Raw genomic sequence first — 18278 nt, 5'->3', positions numbered from 1 at the left:
AAATACTGGGAAATAATAGTTGAAATTCAGATCTGTCATTTCATGTTCATCTTTTGACCTCAATCTCAAAGTTGTCTTCAGTGTATAGCAATCTTGCTGTTCTAATACTCTTGGAGGGGACTGTAGGTTAAAGCCATTCTCCAAGAGTGTAATAAGTGTCCAGCAGGACAAGGATTTAAACCTCAGGTCTCCAATTTAATTTGTACTTCAAATGATGCTCGTGAGGGGTATTTGAAATATGGCCATTGAACTGAAGCATCTTCATTCCTCCGTAATGTTTGGTGACATGCAGGGTCAACATATCCACAAGTAAGAGTTGTGTTTACCAGTAAAAGTTCCTGATGGATCTTTGGCCTGTCAGGTCTGAAGTTTATTAAAGGCTCTGTGATTCAAACCATACATAACCATATATTTAAAACCTGATTTATTCCATGGCAGTGAAGTAGTCCTGGGCATGCAGCTGTGTTAATGGGACCTCCTGAACTACATTTCCCATCAGCACCTAAAGCAGTGCTACTCAACTCCTCATCCTGCAGACAGCAGTGTCTGCAAGTATTCGCTCCGACCGTGTGCTACACCTCCTGATTTCACTAATTATTTTACCTGCTTGGTTCAAATAATAAGTTAATTGGTGAAATCAGGTGGTGTAGTGCACGGTTGAAACAAATGCCTGCCGACACTGGAGTTGAGTAGCGCTGACCAAAAGCGTTGCAATGTTTTGCCTGCTTGCTAAACTGTTGCTCTCTGACATGACTTAGGATGAAGGCTCCCAGCATTCAGTGTTCCAAATGGGTTAACAAGCCAGCGCACCGCACTGATTATGTCATTAACGGTGATGGGTTTGGATTCCCCCCTGGCAGGCTGAACTGGTGTGTCTGTGACTGGATCCTGTTCTTCTCAATGTGACATTTTTCCTTTTCCTTTTTTTTTTTTTCCTTTTCTTCCGACAATCCACTCCCATAGTGACCTGGAGCAGCTGCGGAAGATCCGTCGACGCAGTCCCCATGATGACACCGAAGCGTTTACAGTCTTCCTGCGCTCTGACGTGGAGTCAAAGTTCGTACCCCTCAACCCACATTCTGCTTCACATAGACCCAGTATATAAAAATCCCAGTTCAAAGTTCATATTTTGTGAGCCAGTAAGGTTTTGGCCTACCTTCAGCATTTGGCATGCTGGAATTCTGAATGGAGAGGAGGATTCTTTTGATCTGCAGGATTCAAATGCCGATTTAACAGCCAGCTGAAACAAATAAATGAATTGTTTGAAGTGCTCCCTTCGCACTGCTGGTCTCTCCTCACAAAAGCTCACAGAGCTCACTCTTCTCAGGCCAGAGAAGAGGGCATTTAAAAAAAAGATAAAGATAATGATAATGTGGTTTCCTGTATTTAGGAGGAGCCGGGTCCTAAATATAACCCGTGTGGGTCTGTTCTACCTGCCCTGTGAATTTCGCAACTCTCACGCTGCTCTGTTGAGAGGGTTGAGCGTGAAGCTTCTCTCTGGTTTGCAGGGCTCTGGAAGTGTGGGGTAGCCAGGAAGCACTTGCCAGGGAGAGGAACCTGAGGAGTGAGGTGGAGATGGAGTATAAAGAAAGTAGGCCTTTACCACATATAAATGTGTATTTACCATTCATACTTATATTTGCCTGCAAGTGCCGATGTACTTCCTGTGGCTATCTGAATCAGTAGCAGATATGCCTGGTTTTTAGTGCTGAGCGATTAACCAACATTTTGGTGTTATTTTCAGTGTTAAAAAGCTGAAAGATTTCTTATTCCTGCAATAAGGTCTCCTGACAAATCAGAAACGGCTGAGAAGCCAACTGTCCAATTGCTTTTGGTCCCCTAAAATGGGGGGGACTCTGCGTAAAAAGGAATGTAATTCCTACATGGGTCACCCAATATGAATCTAAATACCCTCACATTAAATGTGACAGTCTGCACTTTAACCTCATTCATTGTTTCATTTAAAATCCAATGTGCTGATGTACAGAGCCAGATATTGTACCGCTGTGCAAATGCTTACGGATCGAAATGTATATTCCATAACAACACTTCTAACAAACTGGTAGTTTTTAAGTAAGTACGATGTCCGATCTTCAATTAAGAAATATTAAGAAAGAAATTCATATAGCGTGATTATTTTCGAAATCAAAACACGCTCCAAAATCGCTAATCTAACTTACAGAGTTACTTACCATACCATAGATGTATTTACCGTACATACCTGAATATAGTATTATTTGTAATCTATTGGTTGGGTGAATCTATTTCATCATACTTTGGTTAATGCTTACCTTTCTGGTCAGTCCGTAACTGAGGTTCATAGTTCTATGCATTTATTGAACTTATATCTGAATTGACTAATAAATACTTGACAATTGGCATCGTCTATGCATTTACCGTAGATATTAACTTTTGAAGACAAATACACATGGTCTGGCTATAGGCATCTGTGAAGTTATCAGAGAGACCTGTGGGCTTGTCATGATACACTTGGTATGCTTAGTTTTTTTTGGATTTCTAAAAAACATAAAACTGTTCCCCTGCATTTCCAGATTTATTTCGCAATCAGCAGCTTTTGAAAGAATACAAAGATTTCTGGGGCAACACAAAGGTGAGTTTGCCTGTCCGGTGTTCTAATAGCCATGTCAGTCTTTAAGCTTAGTTTTTAGCAGGAACCGCAGTGATTTTTACAAGGCTTGAGTGGTTTAAGCTGGTGATGGTATGTTGCATATTGCACAACGGTTTTACCAGTCTTTTGTGCGAGCTTAACGTGTGACCGTCGGATAGATTCAGGGTTTTTGTTTTTGTTGCTGTTTGACCATTCTTCCCAACTAAACCCCGCAGACCCCCTTTTTTTCCATCTCATGACTTTTTGACCCCATAGTCACAATGTGCATTGCTGGCAGCCTCTATATATTGTTTCTTAATAACACTAGATTGACTAGAAAAGTGAGGGGAGTGCATACTGTAAATTGTTGGACTTTTGTGTTTTTTGGGGATTTTAACTGTACCTGTAATATGCGCCCCCCCTTCCCCCACTCTCTCCTGTGTTACACACAGCCTCGATCGGGTAAGCGGACCACGTTTTTACAAGGCCCAGGGAAGGTGGTGATGGTCGCCATGTGCATGTAAGTTTATGAAGCTGTGAGCATAATTTATTAATGCTCGATAATAATGGCCAAACTTCTCAGTATTCGATTGACTCTATGATGATGGCAGGTATGGGCGGATACCACAATGCTGTGTTCATGTGTAAAGGAAGCAGAAATGTAATTCACAAAAATTAGCCTTATCATTAGTAGTCTTGTTTACAGTATTTGTTAGATTTTCATTCTCATTTTTTCAGCCTGACTCAAAATTTTCTGAAGCCTTTTTAGATGTTTTATTAATTTTTATAGTCTGTGAATTTTCTTTATGAAAGGAATGGTATCATGGGCTATGTCTTAAGCTATCTGTGGCCGATGTAAAAAATGTGCAAGCGCAGAATGAGTTAAAGGGAGCACTCAGGCCATACATGAGACCGGGGTCATGAGGTGCACGCCTGATTCAGTTAGTCAATTGAATTAGAGTGATTGAATGAGAGGACACGTATGGTCATCTACGGTCGCATGCCTGGGAGTCGTGGCCACGCCCATGCTTAGAGAGCAGGCCAGGAAGTAGTGCGGTCAAAGGGTAACCTTTAAGGACGTTTCTTCACCATTTTGTTTAAATTTTGATTGCTAATGGCTGTGCTTCCTTCTCCGTTTTTAGAAATGGGCTGAATTTCATCTTCAAGCTCTTGGCTTGGGTCTACACTGGATCAGCCAGCATGTTCTCTGAGGCCATCCACTCACTAGCCGACACCTGCAACCAAGTGAGCCCCGCCCCCGTGTGTTTTGTGCATATTGCATATTATGCTTAAGATTCTGTTTCACTGATGAAATCACATTTTCAGTCAAATAGACCTTTTTCTGTTCACTGCTGCAAATCATCCCTCAACTATACAACTTTCAGGATAATACCACCATTTGAATGTGTACGACCATGTGTATGGTGAAATTAGTATAATTTCCATTTCTATCTTTGGAGTCAATTTTCTCAACCTGATTTTGGACGATATTACAGGACTCAATTTGTCTCCATGTATTACCATTTGTCTCGGTGCATAGTCGTCCTATCATCATGAAACTTTGCAAGCCTTTACTCCATATGTGTTTTGAGCCGATTATTTTATAAGCTTTAGGGGAGGGTTCAGCATTAGTTCCCAAAATTTCATAATTTGTCTTCATGAAAAATATGAAATTTTGAGAAAAATGACTATTTGGGTACTTGTGATAAAAAATGTATTTTCATTTTTTATCTTCAAGCATGTTTTATTTAGAATCTGAAAGAATTATAACAACATCTTACTTGGTTCAGATTATAGACTGCTACAAAAATGTTTGAATTTGTAATGTTTGCCATCTTGAATAAAGTAAATTTAGATGTCGGAATTTAGCTTTTCAAGTTCATACCTCATGATAATTTAAGTATGTATCTCTGAAGTGATCTGGAAGACGAAAGATGTGTTTTAGGTGGAACATAACCTTAATTCATATTGATGCCATTGTAATTTACCCCAATTGAGAGGATGTAATAATCTCTCTCTTCTCACTCTTCTCTCTCTCTCCTCTCTTCTCTCTCTCTCAGGCCCTGTTGGCTTTGGGCATTAGTCAGTCAGTAAGGAACCCTGATGCTGTGCACCCGTAAGAAACATTTATTCACATTTATTGTCTTATATTTAATTTAGGGCTCTTAAAATTAATTTCAGACATTGCGTTTCATGTTAACAGTTCCACTAATGCAGTTATTGCCCAAATGAATGCATTATCCTAATTGAACACCTTGATCGCCACTCAGTGAGCACTTTATTTGGTATTTATTATTTTGTTTAGACTTAAGTCTTCTGCTGCTGTAGTCTATGCACTTACAGTGCACCCGGAAAGTATTCACAGCGCTTCACTTTTCCCACATTTTGTTATGTTACAGCCTTATTCCAAAATGGAATAAATTCTTTTTTTTCCCTCAAAATACTACACACAACACCCCATAATGACAACATGAATTAAGTTTTTTGGAAATTTTAACAAATTTATTAAAAATAAAAAACTAAGAAATCACATGTACATAAGTATTCACAGCCTTTGCTCAATACTTTGTTGATGCACCTTTGGCAGCAATTACAGCCTCAAGTCTTTTTGAATATGATGCCAAAAGCTTGGCACACCTATCTAGTTTCGCCCATTCCTATTTGCAGCACCTCTCAAGCTCCATCAGGTTGGATGGGGAGCGTCGGTGCACAGCCATTTTCAGATCTCTCCAGAGTTGTCCTGAAGCCTCTCCTTTGATATTTTGGCTGTGTGCTTAGGGTCGTTGTCCTGCTGAAAGATGAACTGTTGCCCCAGTCTGAGGTCAAGAGCTCTCTGGAGCAGGTTTTCATCCAGGATGTCTCTGTACATTGCTGCATTCATCTTTCCCACAATCCTGACTAGTCTCCCAGTTCCTGCCGCTGAAAAACATCCCCACAGCATGATGCTGCCACCACCATGCTTCACTGTAGGGATGGTATTGGCCAGGTGATGAGCGGTGCCGGGCGGCACGGATGGTGCAGTGGGTAGCACTGCCGCCTCACAGCAAGGAGGTCCTGGGTTCGAATCCCCGTCGGCCGGGGCCTCTCTGTGCAGAGTTTGCATGTTCTCCCCGTGTCTGCGTGGGTTTCCTCCGGGTACTCCGGTTTCCTCCCACAGTCCAAAGACATGCATGTTAGGCTGATTGGAGAGTCTAAATTGCCCGTAGGTATGAGTGTGTGAGTGAATGGTGTGTGTGCCCTGCGATAGACTGGCGACCTGTCCTGGGTGTATTCCTGCCTTTCGCCCAATGTATGCTGGGATAGGCTCCAGCCCCCCTGTGACCCTGATCAGGATAAGCAGGTTCAGATAATGGATGGATGGATGAGCGGTGCCTGGTTTCCTCCAAACATGACGCCTGGCATTCACGCCAAAGAGTTCAATCTTTGTCTCATCAGACCAGACAATTTTGTTTCTCATGGTCTGAGAGTCCTTCAGGTGCCTTTTGGCAAACTCCAGGCGGGCTGCCATGTGCCTAGAGTGGTAGAGCTAGAGTGGTAGAGTGGCTTCTGTCTGGCCACTCTACCATACAGGCCTGATTGGTGGATTGCTGCAGAGGAACGCTGGAGCTCTGACAGAGTGACCATTGGGTTCTTGGTCACCTCCCTGACTCAGTTTAGACGGGCGGCCAGCTCTAGGAAGAGTCCTGGTGGTTCCAAATTTCTTCCATTTATGGATGATGGAGGCCACTGTGCTCATTTGGACCTTCAAAGCAGCAGACATTTTTCTGTACCCTTCCCCAGATTTGTGCCTCGAGACAATCCTGTCTCGGAGGTCTACAGACAATTCCTTTGACTTCATGCTTGGTTTGTGCTCCGACATGCACTGTCAACTGTGGGACCTTATACAGACAGGTGTGTGCCTTTCCAAATCATGTCCAATCAGCTGAATTAAGCTGTAGAAACATCTCATGGTTGATCAGTGGAAACAGGATGCACCTGAGCTCAATTTTGAGCTTCTTGGCAAAGGCTGTGAATACCTATGTACATGTGATCTCTTAGTTTTTTGTTTTTTATAAATTTGCAAAAATCTCAAATAAACTTTTTTCACATTGTCATTATGGGGTATTGTGTGTAGAATTTGGAGGAAAAAAATGAATTTAATCAATTTTAGAATAAGGCTGTAACATAACAAAATGTGGAAAAAGTGAAGCGCTGTGAATACTTTTCGGATGCACTGTAGATGTTTGACTTGTGTTCGGAAATGCTCTTCTGTTGTACACTACCACTGTTGTAATGCGTGGTTATTTGCATTACTGTCACCTTTCTGTTAGCTTTGACCAGTCTGGCCCTTCTCCTCTAACCTCTCTCATTAACAAGGTGTTTTTGCCTGCAGAACTACTGCTCACTGGATGTTCTTTTTTTTCTGCAAACTGTAGAGACTGTTGTGTGTGAAAATCTCAGGAGATCAGCAGTTTCTGAGATACTCAAACCTCCCTGTCTGGCACCAACAATCATTCCACCATCAAAGTCACTTAGATCACATGTTTTCCCCATTCTGTCATTTGGTCTGAAAAGCTGAACAAGCTGGGGTACAGGTCTACCTAAAAGTGATCACTGAGTGCATATTGAGAAGCGATCCTTCTCAAGACATCATCAGCTAATGATTAGATTGATTATTTGTGCATGTAGGCATTGTTCATATGTTTTGTATCATTGTCAATGTTTTTGTGTCAATAACATTGAAAATAAACCCTTATAGTAAAAAATACCAAAATATCCCTGCAGGTATGGCTTCACCAACATGCGCTACATCGCCTCCCTCATTAGTGGGGTGGGCATCTTCATGATGGGGGCAGGGCTATCCTGGTATCACGGCATCGTGGGACTCATGAACCCGCAGCCAATGGAGTCCCTGCTCTGGGTGAGCCGCTCGCCGGTGGCGGTTATGATTCCGGCATAAGAAACTCCTGCCAACAAATAGAGCGGCCGTCGAGCAGTGTGCCGAACAGTGCCTAAGATGGTGCACCCCCAGTGGATATTACCCAGGGTGCCGCTCTGGGTTGCTTTCCTGTCAGTTTGAGTGCTCATTGAAATAGCTTATTTACCAGCTTATTTAATAGCTTTTTTTTCCTTCTTCCTTGCTCCTGATGCAGAAATTGATCAAGGTCCGCTGTCTATAAAGACATTCCAACCCGTTAATTGTTACATCTAGGAGCTAGTAGTAGAAGCCAGGAACCTCCCAATCTTGCCTTCGGGCCAGGAAATGCAAGCGCATCCTTTGCCCCCACATCTGTAACTGACGTGGCTTTGAGCTGACGCTCCATTGAGGAGCAAGGACGTTCTATTTGCCTGATTCATGTTTTCTCAGTTTCCCCATCTTCACTTCTTTTTTGAGCCTTTCTCTAGCCTCTTCCGATGGGTAGAGCTAGGTGCAGGAAAAAGGAAAATATAAATGTAAAAATAAGCGATTGGAATCAGCCCCTTGGTAGATGGACTGCCAGAAAGCTTGCTTTGGATAGGGATTTAATGTCTGAAAGTCGGCAAGACCTTGCTATTAACATAAGCCTGTCAATTTACCTTGCTAATTAAGAAGCGTTGATAATATTATTCTGTCTGAAAATAGTTAATTATTTCAAGTGATTTTTAGTTGTTAATTATTTAATAATAGTTTGCAGTTTTTGTGGGGGTTTTTTCTTGTTTATATGTCTGTTTATTTTAGTTTGTGCCTTTATTTGATCGTGTCCTTAAATCTATTCCTTGTTTTTCTCTACTGGCTTTGAGTGACAAGTACCTGGCCAATGTGTTGCATACAACTGTAAGATTGTGTTAATTTCAGTGACAGTGAACACGCTGTACAATTACAGTGGGAGCAATAATTATTTCATCCCTTCCTGATTTTGTAGGTGTGCCCACTTACAAACAATGGAACTGTGTAGAATTTTAATCATAGGTACATTTTAACATTGAGAGACCGAATATCACAAAATAATCCATAATAACATCATACAAGTTTTACAAATTTAATATCATATTTTCACATGAAATAAGTATTTGATCCATAGAACAATAGGACTTAATACTTGGTGGAGAAACCTTTGTTGGATTTTGGTCCACTCCTCTTTGCAGATCCTCTCCAAATCCTTAAGGTTCCGAGGCTGTCGCTTGGCAACTCGAAGCTTCAGCTCCCTCCACAGATTTGAGATGGGATTTAGGTCTGGAGACTGGCTAGGCCACTCCAGGACCTTAATATGCTTCTTTTTGAGCCACTCCTTTGTTGCCTTGGCCGTATGTTTTGTTTCATTGTCATGTTGGAAGACCCATCTACGACCAATTTTCAGTGCTCTCACTGAGGGAAGGACGTTGTCGCCCAAAATTTCCTGGTACATGGCCCCATTCATCCTCCCCTCGATATGGTGAAGTTATCCTGTCCCCTTAGCTGAGAATGGGCCTGTACATGCGTCTTCTTCTGCAGAGGAACCTTGCCCGTGCAGCAGGATTTTAATCCTTCACGGTGTAGTGTGTTACTGATGGTTCTCTTCGTGACTGTGGTCCCAATTGCCTTCAGGTCATTAACAAGCTCCTCCTGTGTAGCACTGGGCTGATCCCTGACCTTTCTCATGATCATTGATATTCCACTAGGCGAGATCTTGCGTGGAGCCCCAGACTGAGGGAGATTGATCCATTTTCTAATAATTGCTCCAACAGTTGTTAACTTCTCACCAAGCTGCTTGCTTATTTTCTTGTACCCCATCCCAGCCTTGTGCAGGTCTACAATTTTGTCCCTGATGTCCTTAGACAGCTCCTTTGTCTTGCCCATGGTGGAAACATTGGAATCTGATTGATTGTGTGGACAGGTGTCTTTTATACAGCTACATAACGATGTAACGGGTTGACACAGGTGTTATGGGTAATGAGTTGAGAGTGCTTCCTAATGGAAAACTAACTGGTCTGTGGGAACCAGAATTATTGCTGATTGGTAGGGGATCAAAAATTCGATAATAAATTTATAAAATCTATATGATGTTGTTATTGTGGATTATTTTGTGATATTCTGTCTCTCAATGTTAAAATGTTCCTATGATTAAAATTCTACACAGTTCCATTCTTTGTAGTAAGTGGGCAAACCTACAAAATCAGCAAGGGATCAAATAATTATTGCTCCCACTGTATGTGAAGCCAGTTTAATTGGATAAGACCAAAGCAGTTAATCTTGGTCAATTGAGCCCATAGTCTGGTCATTCTGAGGATGAATGGTAAACGCTGTGTAACAGTGTTATTTCTGTGTTTTGTGATCCTTCAGGCCTACTGCATTCTGGCTGGATCTCTGGTCTCAGAGGGAGGTAAGACCCATTGACAGCTGCGACACACCACCCGATAGAATATTTTTGTCCCCATATTACACCATCTGGGCCTCAGACTGTATGAGAATAATTCGCTATTTTGAGGTAAAAAAAACTGGCAGCAATACTACCGCTACTACATTATACTCTCTTAGCATACACTTGTACGCTTTGTGACTTACAATGGTGGAGAACACCACAGGAATAACAAAAGTGACATATTGCTGTTACGACCAGGTCCAGGGTTAGACTGTAACAGGATAAAGGATGGAGAAATGGAGTGTGAAATTGGGGAGTGGAAGTGAAAACTGCAGACCGATGAGTAACTCTGGCCGTCTCTGCCTAACCAGAACTAACTAAACCTGGCTAGACTTCACAGGATTAGCGGGTAGGGGGCAACTTTGAATACTGTGCTTCGGAACACAGCCTATGACCGAGAGTCTGAACGGCGTGCCCCCAACGGAGTCGCCTTCAAAAAAGAATCATAGTGTCCCAATGGAAGGATGTGTAATCCTGCTTGAAATGCTCTTAACTAACCTATATGGCTAGAGTCACTATACACCAAGCAGAAGGGCAAAACGAAAGTTGAGGTGAGCAAGTGCTGTCGATCTCAAGAAATACACAGGTGCAAGCAAATCAAAGGTTAAAGCAAGAATCAAATAGGATGAGGCAATGGTCAAGCGCGAAATACAAACAAATTAAAAGGGGCTAGGTGAGAATCGAAAGTCAAACAAAATACGGTCAATCAGGTGAAGCCATCATAGTAATCACTAATCCACTATCCACACGCAACGGTTCCAAGAGCTAATCTGCACTGGTGACTGGAAATGGTGGCTTTTAGAAACGGATGAACCAGAGACTGAAATGTCTGGGGCAAACTGGACAAATCAAAGATGCGAGCATCAATACATGAATGTAAACGCAAAAGTATGAATGAAGTCGTGACAATCAACTTGCAAGTGCAGAAGGCCCTCTGTAAGGGTGAAGTTGGCTGAAAACAAGCCCCACAATTAGTGTTGGAAACGAAAAAAGTAAATGACTAGCTAATCTATTATTAATGGCTATACATATGTCATTAATATGGTAAACGTAAATCATATGCCAAAAAGATAGAGGCTAATGAGGCTGGGAGATTGGAATGGTTCTGGAGGAGTTCCCCAGACACAGCAGAACAATGGGGTCTGGCTGCTATGACAGATCTGGTCTTTTAAAGCTGTATTGTGGCAGTTACTTCTGCCGACAAGCAGGCCTGAGGCTTTGAATTTTACACAAGTCGATATAGACAGGCTTTGCAGGCTTGGCTGATATACCGAAATATAGTTATTGTTTGCAATAGCAAAGTTAAGGTTCCATATTGTGGGAAATTACATTTGTAGATTATAAAGGAGTTGAAGGTTTTCTAAAAACGCTGTGAAAGTATCAAGACACACAGTCCCCAAATAAATCCATATAATCCAAATGAAGAAAATGTGTATTTAAACAAGTCGTTTGGACCGTGAAGGTATGACATCATAACGATATGCTTGTTTGCTTCAGCCTGGCCCACCTTGTAGCCAGAACAAATCCAAGCACCCGGCACAGACGGTGTTGAGTTCTCAGTTCACTGGAGTTAGCCAGCCAATCAGAACAGAGGTTCTTTTATATCAATGAGCCTTAAAGACACAGTCACTAAAACAGCCTGTTCTTGGAAAAGCTCATGTGAGGTGCTGGAGAATGGACATGTAAAACTGGATAGAGATTGTTTTTGGTACTTAAAACCACACAAACGTTGTCTTTCGGATATCGGGACCTAAAATAAAACGCTGTAAGTGTGTACAATATAGGACCTTTAAGATTAGCTGCAGAGGTATGGTGGAGGGAGACCAGCAAGGAGGGAAAAGCACTTGCAAGGAGGGAGATGTTTGGAAAGCTTGACTGAGTAGCCATATTGCTCAGTTATTGTCCATTACCTCCAGTTCTCCCAAGTCTGAAGCATGGTACGTAAACTATCCAGTCATGTTTCATACATGCATGGGTGAAACACTGCTTGGGTCTCTCGTTTCAGCTACACTGCTGGTGGCAGTCAATGAGATTAAGAAAAGCGCTCGTCTCCAAGGGTTGTCTTTCTATGAGTACGGTACGTATGCCCTGTACGGTGCATCTGTTTAGGGGAAACTTGAATTATTTGGGATTTACAATTCATTTTATTATAACAGTTTTTACATCTAGAACAGGGATGTCCAACAGGGATGTCCAACACTTTTCCTGGATCTACTATCCTGTTGGTTTTCACTCCAACCCTAACAAAGTACACCTTATTCAACAGCTAGAGATCGTCTTCAGCTGTAGTAGAATCGGGTGCGTAGAATTGGGGTTGCAATGAACCTACACATTGCGGGCATCACTAATCTAGAACAATCAAATCTGAAAGCATGTCTTGAAAGCTTTCTGATTGGTTCTTCCTAGTCCTGGAGAGCCACCGGGTGTGCTAGCTTTTGTTTTCGCCTTAATATCAGCGACCACTTCACTTCAGAATCGAGAAACCTCTGAAAAGTCAAAAGATGCGGTCAGCTGCACAAACTCCATTGTGTTTCAGGGGAACAGCCTTGATACCCCAGAACTAACATGGTCCTGCTCTTTTTTTCCCCCAGTGATGCAGTCTCGAGACCCCAGCACCAATGTGGTCCTGCTGGAAGACGCAGCAGCTGTGCTGGGAGTCATCCTTGCTGCCAGCTGCATGGGCCTCACCTCCCTCACAGGTAACAACCCACAGGCTTCTTTCCATTGTTCCAATCACTAGCTGTGACCCACATGGCCCATCCCAGCCTTGTGTGTGACCTTTTTTTTTTTAAGACAGCTTTCACTACTACTGCTCATTCACCCGTTGACTAAGATGAAGGATTACGGAGCTTTTTTTTGTTTTGTTTTTAAATTTAAATTTAAAAAAAGGGCAATTTTGGATTTATGTAAATTTTGAGATATTATGATTAACTCCTACAACTCCTGTAGTTAATAAAAATATATGAAATGATTATCAGAATGCAGTTCATTTAGATGTCAAGTATGCCAAGCACCAAAAAATCCTTTAATTGCCATTCCCTTAATTACATACAATATTTCCTGTATGACAAACATTTTAACTTATGGATACAGCAACCAATTTTTACTTGGTGCTTCTTAACTAACATAGCTGGGGAATTAGAGGGTTTTAAAAATGTTGTCATTTCTATTTTATGGCATATTTTATGTGGAGAAATAGGAACATTTTCAGCATATACATAGGGTTTTTTTGGAATAATTATTCATGTGAAAAACCCTTCTGTAATGCCCCAGCTATTGACTCATCCATCACACTGAGGTAGAACAATTAGATTAAAGGTTCAGTAGGTAAGATTTTTGTGTTAAAACATTGCTACAAGACCATTGCAAATCCCTTCCTATCATTGAAAAGGGCTCACTGACATGTTGAATCACCCTCTGCCTGTGTCTTTAAATTTGGGATTCAAAATATGCAGTTGATGGGCCGGCACTCTGTACCAAAACATCATATAGTCTTACAATAATTCAATCTCTTTGGTTCTAATTGCCGCAGCCAGTGCCTTTTCAATGTCAGCGCGTTCACAGAGAAGGGGTGGGGTAAACAGTGTTGTGCTTTTAGGGCGTTTATTGCTGCAATTCCTCTCTTAACCTTTAGGAGTCCGAATTTACATATTGTACGTTGGTATAACCAAATATTAAGTGTTATTTACTATAATTTACTGAAATACATTTGCTCACCTGGGTGGTCTGGTACCAAAGGTGCTGTGTTCTAAGTAGTTTAACATATCTAGGTGTAAATACCAGGAAATAAAAGCTGGAATTCTGAACAAAGGAATTGGCCTTGCTGTTCCAATACTTTTGGAGGGGACTGTATAGGATATGTACAGTGCGCCGTGTGTTTATCAGTGTTAGCCCATCGCTCTCGTTCTCAGGCAACCCGCACTACGACTGCCTGGGCTCCCTGGGGGTTGGCACCCTGCTGGGCACGGTCTCCGCCTTCCTCATCTACACCAACACCGAGGCCCTGCTGGGCCGCTCCATCCAGGCCGAGCACGTGCAGAAGCTCACAGAGTTCCTGGAGAACGACCCCGCCGTCAGGTCAGTACCCGCGAACTTGCGTCCGTCCCCTGCTGACCTGGGTCAAATACTTTTTGACACTTTACTGAGCTTTATTGGTTTATTGGGACCCCTGAAATACTCTCAGAAAGTGCAAGCCCCTCCTTCTGGTCCTCTTGGTCAGCTTATTTGCACCAGGCAATATTAGCCAAGCACAGAAAAGTATTTGATTTTATTATTCTAATTATGTATTATTTTTTTTACTGTTTCACATTTGAAACCTGGAAAAAAAAAAAAAAAAATTAATCCAAAACAATAAATGTGCCCTGTCAGGTTATTTGTTTCCAACCCATATATTTTTCCTTGTGTTTTGCAGTGCTTTTCCAGAAAGTTCCACAGAAGCTCCTGCTTATATATCTCTCACAAGCGTAAGAGAGCTGTGTTGTATTTCAGGGATATACCCCAGGTGTATCTTTTCCAGAGGAAGCAGTCGCATTGCTCTACATTTTAAATTGAGTTGTGTCAGGAAGAATTGGTTCAAAAGCCTCCAACATGTTCTACCTGCCCTGTTTTTCCATACTTTCAGCCTCTAGTGTGCAGCTTTCCTCATTTCCCACTGTGCTGTGGGATAAGTTCTTGTTCTGGCATTTTGTATATATGATATACGAGTACGTAATGAGGTCGCTCCGTTTCGTTCCCCCGTTTCCAGGGCGATTCACGATGTCAAAGCTACGGACATGGGCTTGAGCAAAGTGCGCTTCAAGGCGGAGGTAGACTTTGATGGGAGGGTGGTGACACGGTCCTACTTGGAGAAGCAGGACATCGATCAAATACTCAGCGTGAGTACAGGGAGGACTGGTTGCGGCTTGCAGCTGCAGCAGATGGTTGTGCTTTTTTTTGCTGGCGTATGGGAATGTCATTTTTCTTCATTTATTTTTGGTGTAAAAAGGTTGAGGAATGGTTGCGTTTAATTCAGATTAACTGTAATTGAAAGAACTAGAGGTCACTGTTGCAATATATCTGCGCCTACACCTGTACATACAGGAACAGTTTGGGTTTTCATGCAAACTTATTGCCTTAATTAATTTGCACTAACATTCTGATATTGACATATGACATTTCTTGAAGTCCATGAATGACAGCCAAAGATTCTTGTTGTCCCTATATGAAATCTAATCTATGAGTGACTCAAAACGTGGACTTCTGGCCTTTGTTACATTTCAGATTTGCAGGTGTAATGTTTTGCATGACCTTCCACTTTTCCAGGAGATCCAGCAGGTGAAGACTGCAGAGGAGCTGGAGAACTTCATGCTCAAGCACGGGGAAAACATCATCGACATGCTCGGAGCAGAGGTTGATCGGCTAGAGAAGGAACTCAAGGTGTGGGGGTGGGGGGGGGGCACCTTCTTCACCAAACCCGAAAGAGAGAATATTAGCAAGGGGCTACGGACCTGGTTACACTTCTTCCTTCCATGAACCACACCTACTTTACATCCTAATACCTTGAGCCTCACTCTCCATTATACCTCATACCCTGACCACACCCCTCCTTCCTCACACTGAGCCTCGATGATGCAAGTAAAAGTAAGAGAAGTATTTTAAGCCCAAAAAATTTGTATTTGTCCCAGTTCTGCTTCTCAGGCACCAATGGCTCACTGTGAGAATACAAACCCCAAGGAAAGCGCTTGCTGGGATGAGCACATTGTACATGCTGTAATTCCACCATTTATGATGTGAAATTCTACTGAACACTTACCCTCTGATTCGTTTTCAAGTAATCATTAGATTTTTTCTCAAATGAGTTTTAGCCTCAGGTTCCTGAATGAATCATTTTTTATTTGGAATGCATTACCCCTGTTAACTTTGGCTTTTTGTAAAGTTGGTTCAGACACTCCTATCAGACATAATATGGACTCTTTCCTGTGTAGCAGCTATCACAGTAGGTGCATTACTAAACGGTTTCAGATGCTTCTATACTTGTCTTGAATCGTTGAGATCTTGTGAAAACTCTTGTTAGAAGAAGCCACCCAAGATGGCCGCCGCACCAGTAGTCACTCTGATGGGTATTGTGAATCGATAAGTAAAATGTCCTGAAATTCCACGGCTATCAAAGCTGTGAAATTTGGGAATGTAGCAGCCCGCATTAATTGACGGTTATGACGTCTGCCATGTGGCACGGTGCCTGCCGTTGGACCATTCCGGTAATTCCTGTGGTCATTCCTGTTCTCCCCTCTCCATAGCAACGCAATCCTGAGGTGCGCCACGTTGACCTGGAGATCCTGTAGCGGCAGTGGGACCCTGTCCGGAACCCCCAGAAAGAGGCGGAGCCAAGGGCAGAATACTCCTGGATCTTCACCACCCCATCCAATCAGCTCATCATAAGTCTTATGTCGCCAAAGTCCAATACGTCAACCCTTCACTTCTCTCCAATCCACGCCGTCATCTGTGCACATCGCCCCAGGACGCATTTCTGGTGACCTGACCGCACCTTGACCACAGCTGTTCACGTTTCGACCAGAAAGCATCCCATAAATGCAGCAAGAGCGCTTCTTTTTCAGTGCGGTTATGAATCATGTTCACAAAGTTTCTTGGTTAATTACATGGACTGAGTTTCAACATCTTCGTCACAAGGCTGGTGATTGTGAGAGCTGGCGACCCCAGCCAGCCCCTTTGTGGTTGGAGCAGTAAAAATGGGTTCCTTTCACCGTTCACACCTGGTGGCTATCCTCTGGCTTTCCCTGCTCCATGCAATGAAAGTACACATAGCACAATCAGTAATGAAGTGTTTGGGCAACTTGTAAAGATTGCCGTTGTTGCTTTTTGAAAGCATTAGTCTGGTGGATTTTGAAATGGGTAGCAGTTACGCATTTAGCCCACATTGACATGGACGGAAAAAAAAAACCATTGCAGTCCACCAAAATGCATATATATATATATATATATATATATATATATATATATATATATATATATATATATGAACGTTGTAATAACATTGTTTATATTGAAAGCCGAACAATGTGTGTCGTGTATTTCAGCAAAGGAAGGAAATTGTATCTCAGAGTCGGGTCAATTCAAGAATTTATAATATAGATATAGCAAACCAAGTGAACAAGTGAATTGACTGAATCTGTGTTGCTCTTGAAGAATATTAGGCATAATTGTAATATTTTGAAATGTAGTAAACAAAACAAAAAAACAATACTTTGTTTTAATTTTTCTTAGAAATTAGGTTTTCAAAATTCCAAGTGTAAGCCTATTCCATAGCTGAAGTGCATATTTTAAAAGTGCAGTTGTACCATAGTCATAATCCCAAAGAATTGATTCATATTCCCATTTGCATAATTGAATTAGAACAGTGGGATAAACCCACCCAAAAGCAGAAAGCATCTTCACATTGTAAATATAATTTTTCCACTGACTTTTTCAGTTGACCGTTCTTTTGCAATTGATGGCCATTGGTGTTTGCGGCTTCATTTTCCCACCTCCTCACCATCTCATACCCACTCTAAACATTGCCATGCTGTTACATGGAAGTGCTTGTCATGCTATCGGTAGCCTTATGATAATTGTTAACGGATGAAGAAATTGTACGCCGTCATCCAAACCTGAAGGACTTAGTTGCATAGCTGATGTCATTCTGCTCTGCACATGCACTGCTGTCTGTGATATTCATTATAAACACACTAAATCAATTTGCCTATTGTGTTCCTAGAAGATAAAGTATACCTGCTATCATGCAGAATTCAAAACATAAGAAATATTTCAGATTTATGTGAAAGCTGTACTCCATATATTGTAAACAGATTATTTAAATATGTGTAATTTTATGTATACATTGTAGAATATATTGTAAAATGGCATACTATAAAATGTGTTCTAGAATGTATGCATGGAATTGTATATGTGAAAATGACTGCTTATGTATTTGTGTGTGTGGATACAAAAAAAATGTTTTTTGTTGTGTTAGTCATGAATGACTGTTATGATCTTTTCATTCATATTAACTTGATGTTCTTTGCACATACAGACTTAAAAGTAAAGACCTTCAATTTCCATGAAAGCTACCTCTTATATTCTTAATTTATTTGCAGTCTCTGACGAGAGAAGGTGTTTTGATTTGATGGTTTTCCATGAGGTTGAAGAAGCACCCTTTTTGACTGCTTTTGCAATGGATATTAAGTGAGAACATTTTTAAAAGTTTAATTTCTTACAGAGAATAGCCCCTCATATAATTATGTATGTCAAAATGTGGGTGTATACATAGACATGGACAC

The 18278-nt window shown here is 41.6% G+C and overlaps 1 protein-coding gene across 3 annotated transcripts in view; it reads left to right on the top strand.

Moving 5' to 3' along the window:
• slc30a9 (solute carrier family 30 member 9) overlaps positions 1–18064 on the top strand; it is a 29134-nt gene extending 11070 nt beyond the window's left edge. For all 3 annotated transcript variants that reach the window (XM_061252563.1, XM_061252561.1, XM_061252562.1), the window contains 14 exons: positions 964–1056; positions 1509–1591; positions 2553–2611; positions 3061–3128; positions 3751–3853; positions 4669–4724; positions 7373–7508; positions 9888–9927; positions 11972–12043; positions 12558–12665; positions 13878–14043; positions 14711–14840; positions 15268–15381; positions 16242–18064. In XM_061252563.1, the coding sequence (XP_061108547.1) occupies positions 964–1056; positions 1509–1591; positions 2553–2611; positions 3061–3128; positions 3751–3853; positions 4669–4724; positions 7373–7508; positions 9888–9927; positions 11972–12043; positions 12558–12665; positions 13878–14043; positions 14711–14840; positions 15268–15381; positions 16242–16286 (1273 nt within the window). In that variant the 3' untranslated portion in view covers positions 16287–18064. The remainder of the gene's footprint in view (positions 1–963; positions 1057–1508; positions 1592–2552; positions 2612–3060; positions 3129–3750; positions 3854–4668; positions 4725–7372; positions 7509–9887; positions 9928–11971; positions 12044–12557; positions 12666–13877; positions 14044–14710; positions 14841–15267; positions 15382–16241) is intronic.
• The last annotated feature ends 214 nt before the right edge of the window (positions 18065–18278 follow it).

Source organism: Conger conger, chromosome 8 (assembly GCF_963514075.1).
Source record: "Conger conger chromosome 8, fConCon1.1, whole genome shotgun sequence".
Taxonomy (NCBI): Eukaryota; Metazoa; Chordata; class Actinopteri; order Anguilliformes; family Congridae; genus Conger; species Conger conger.
Note: the sequence above shows the minus strand (reverse complement) of the source record. Positions and strands in the feature narration are given on the sequence as shown.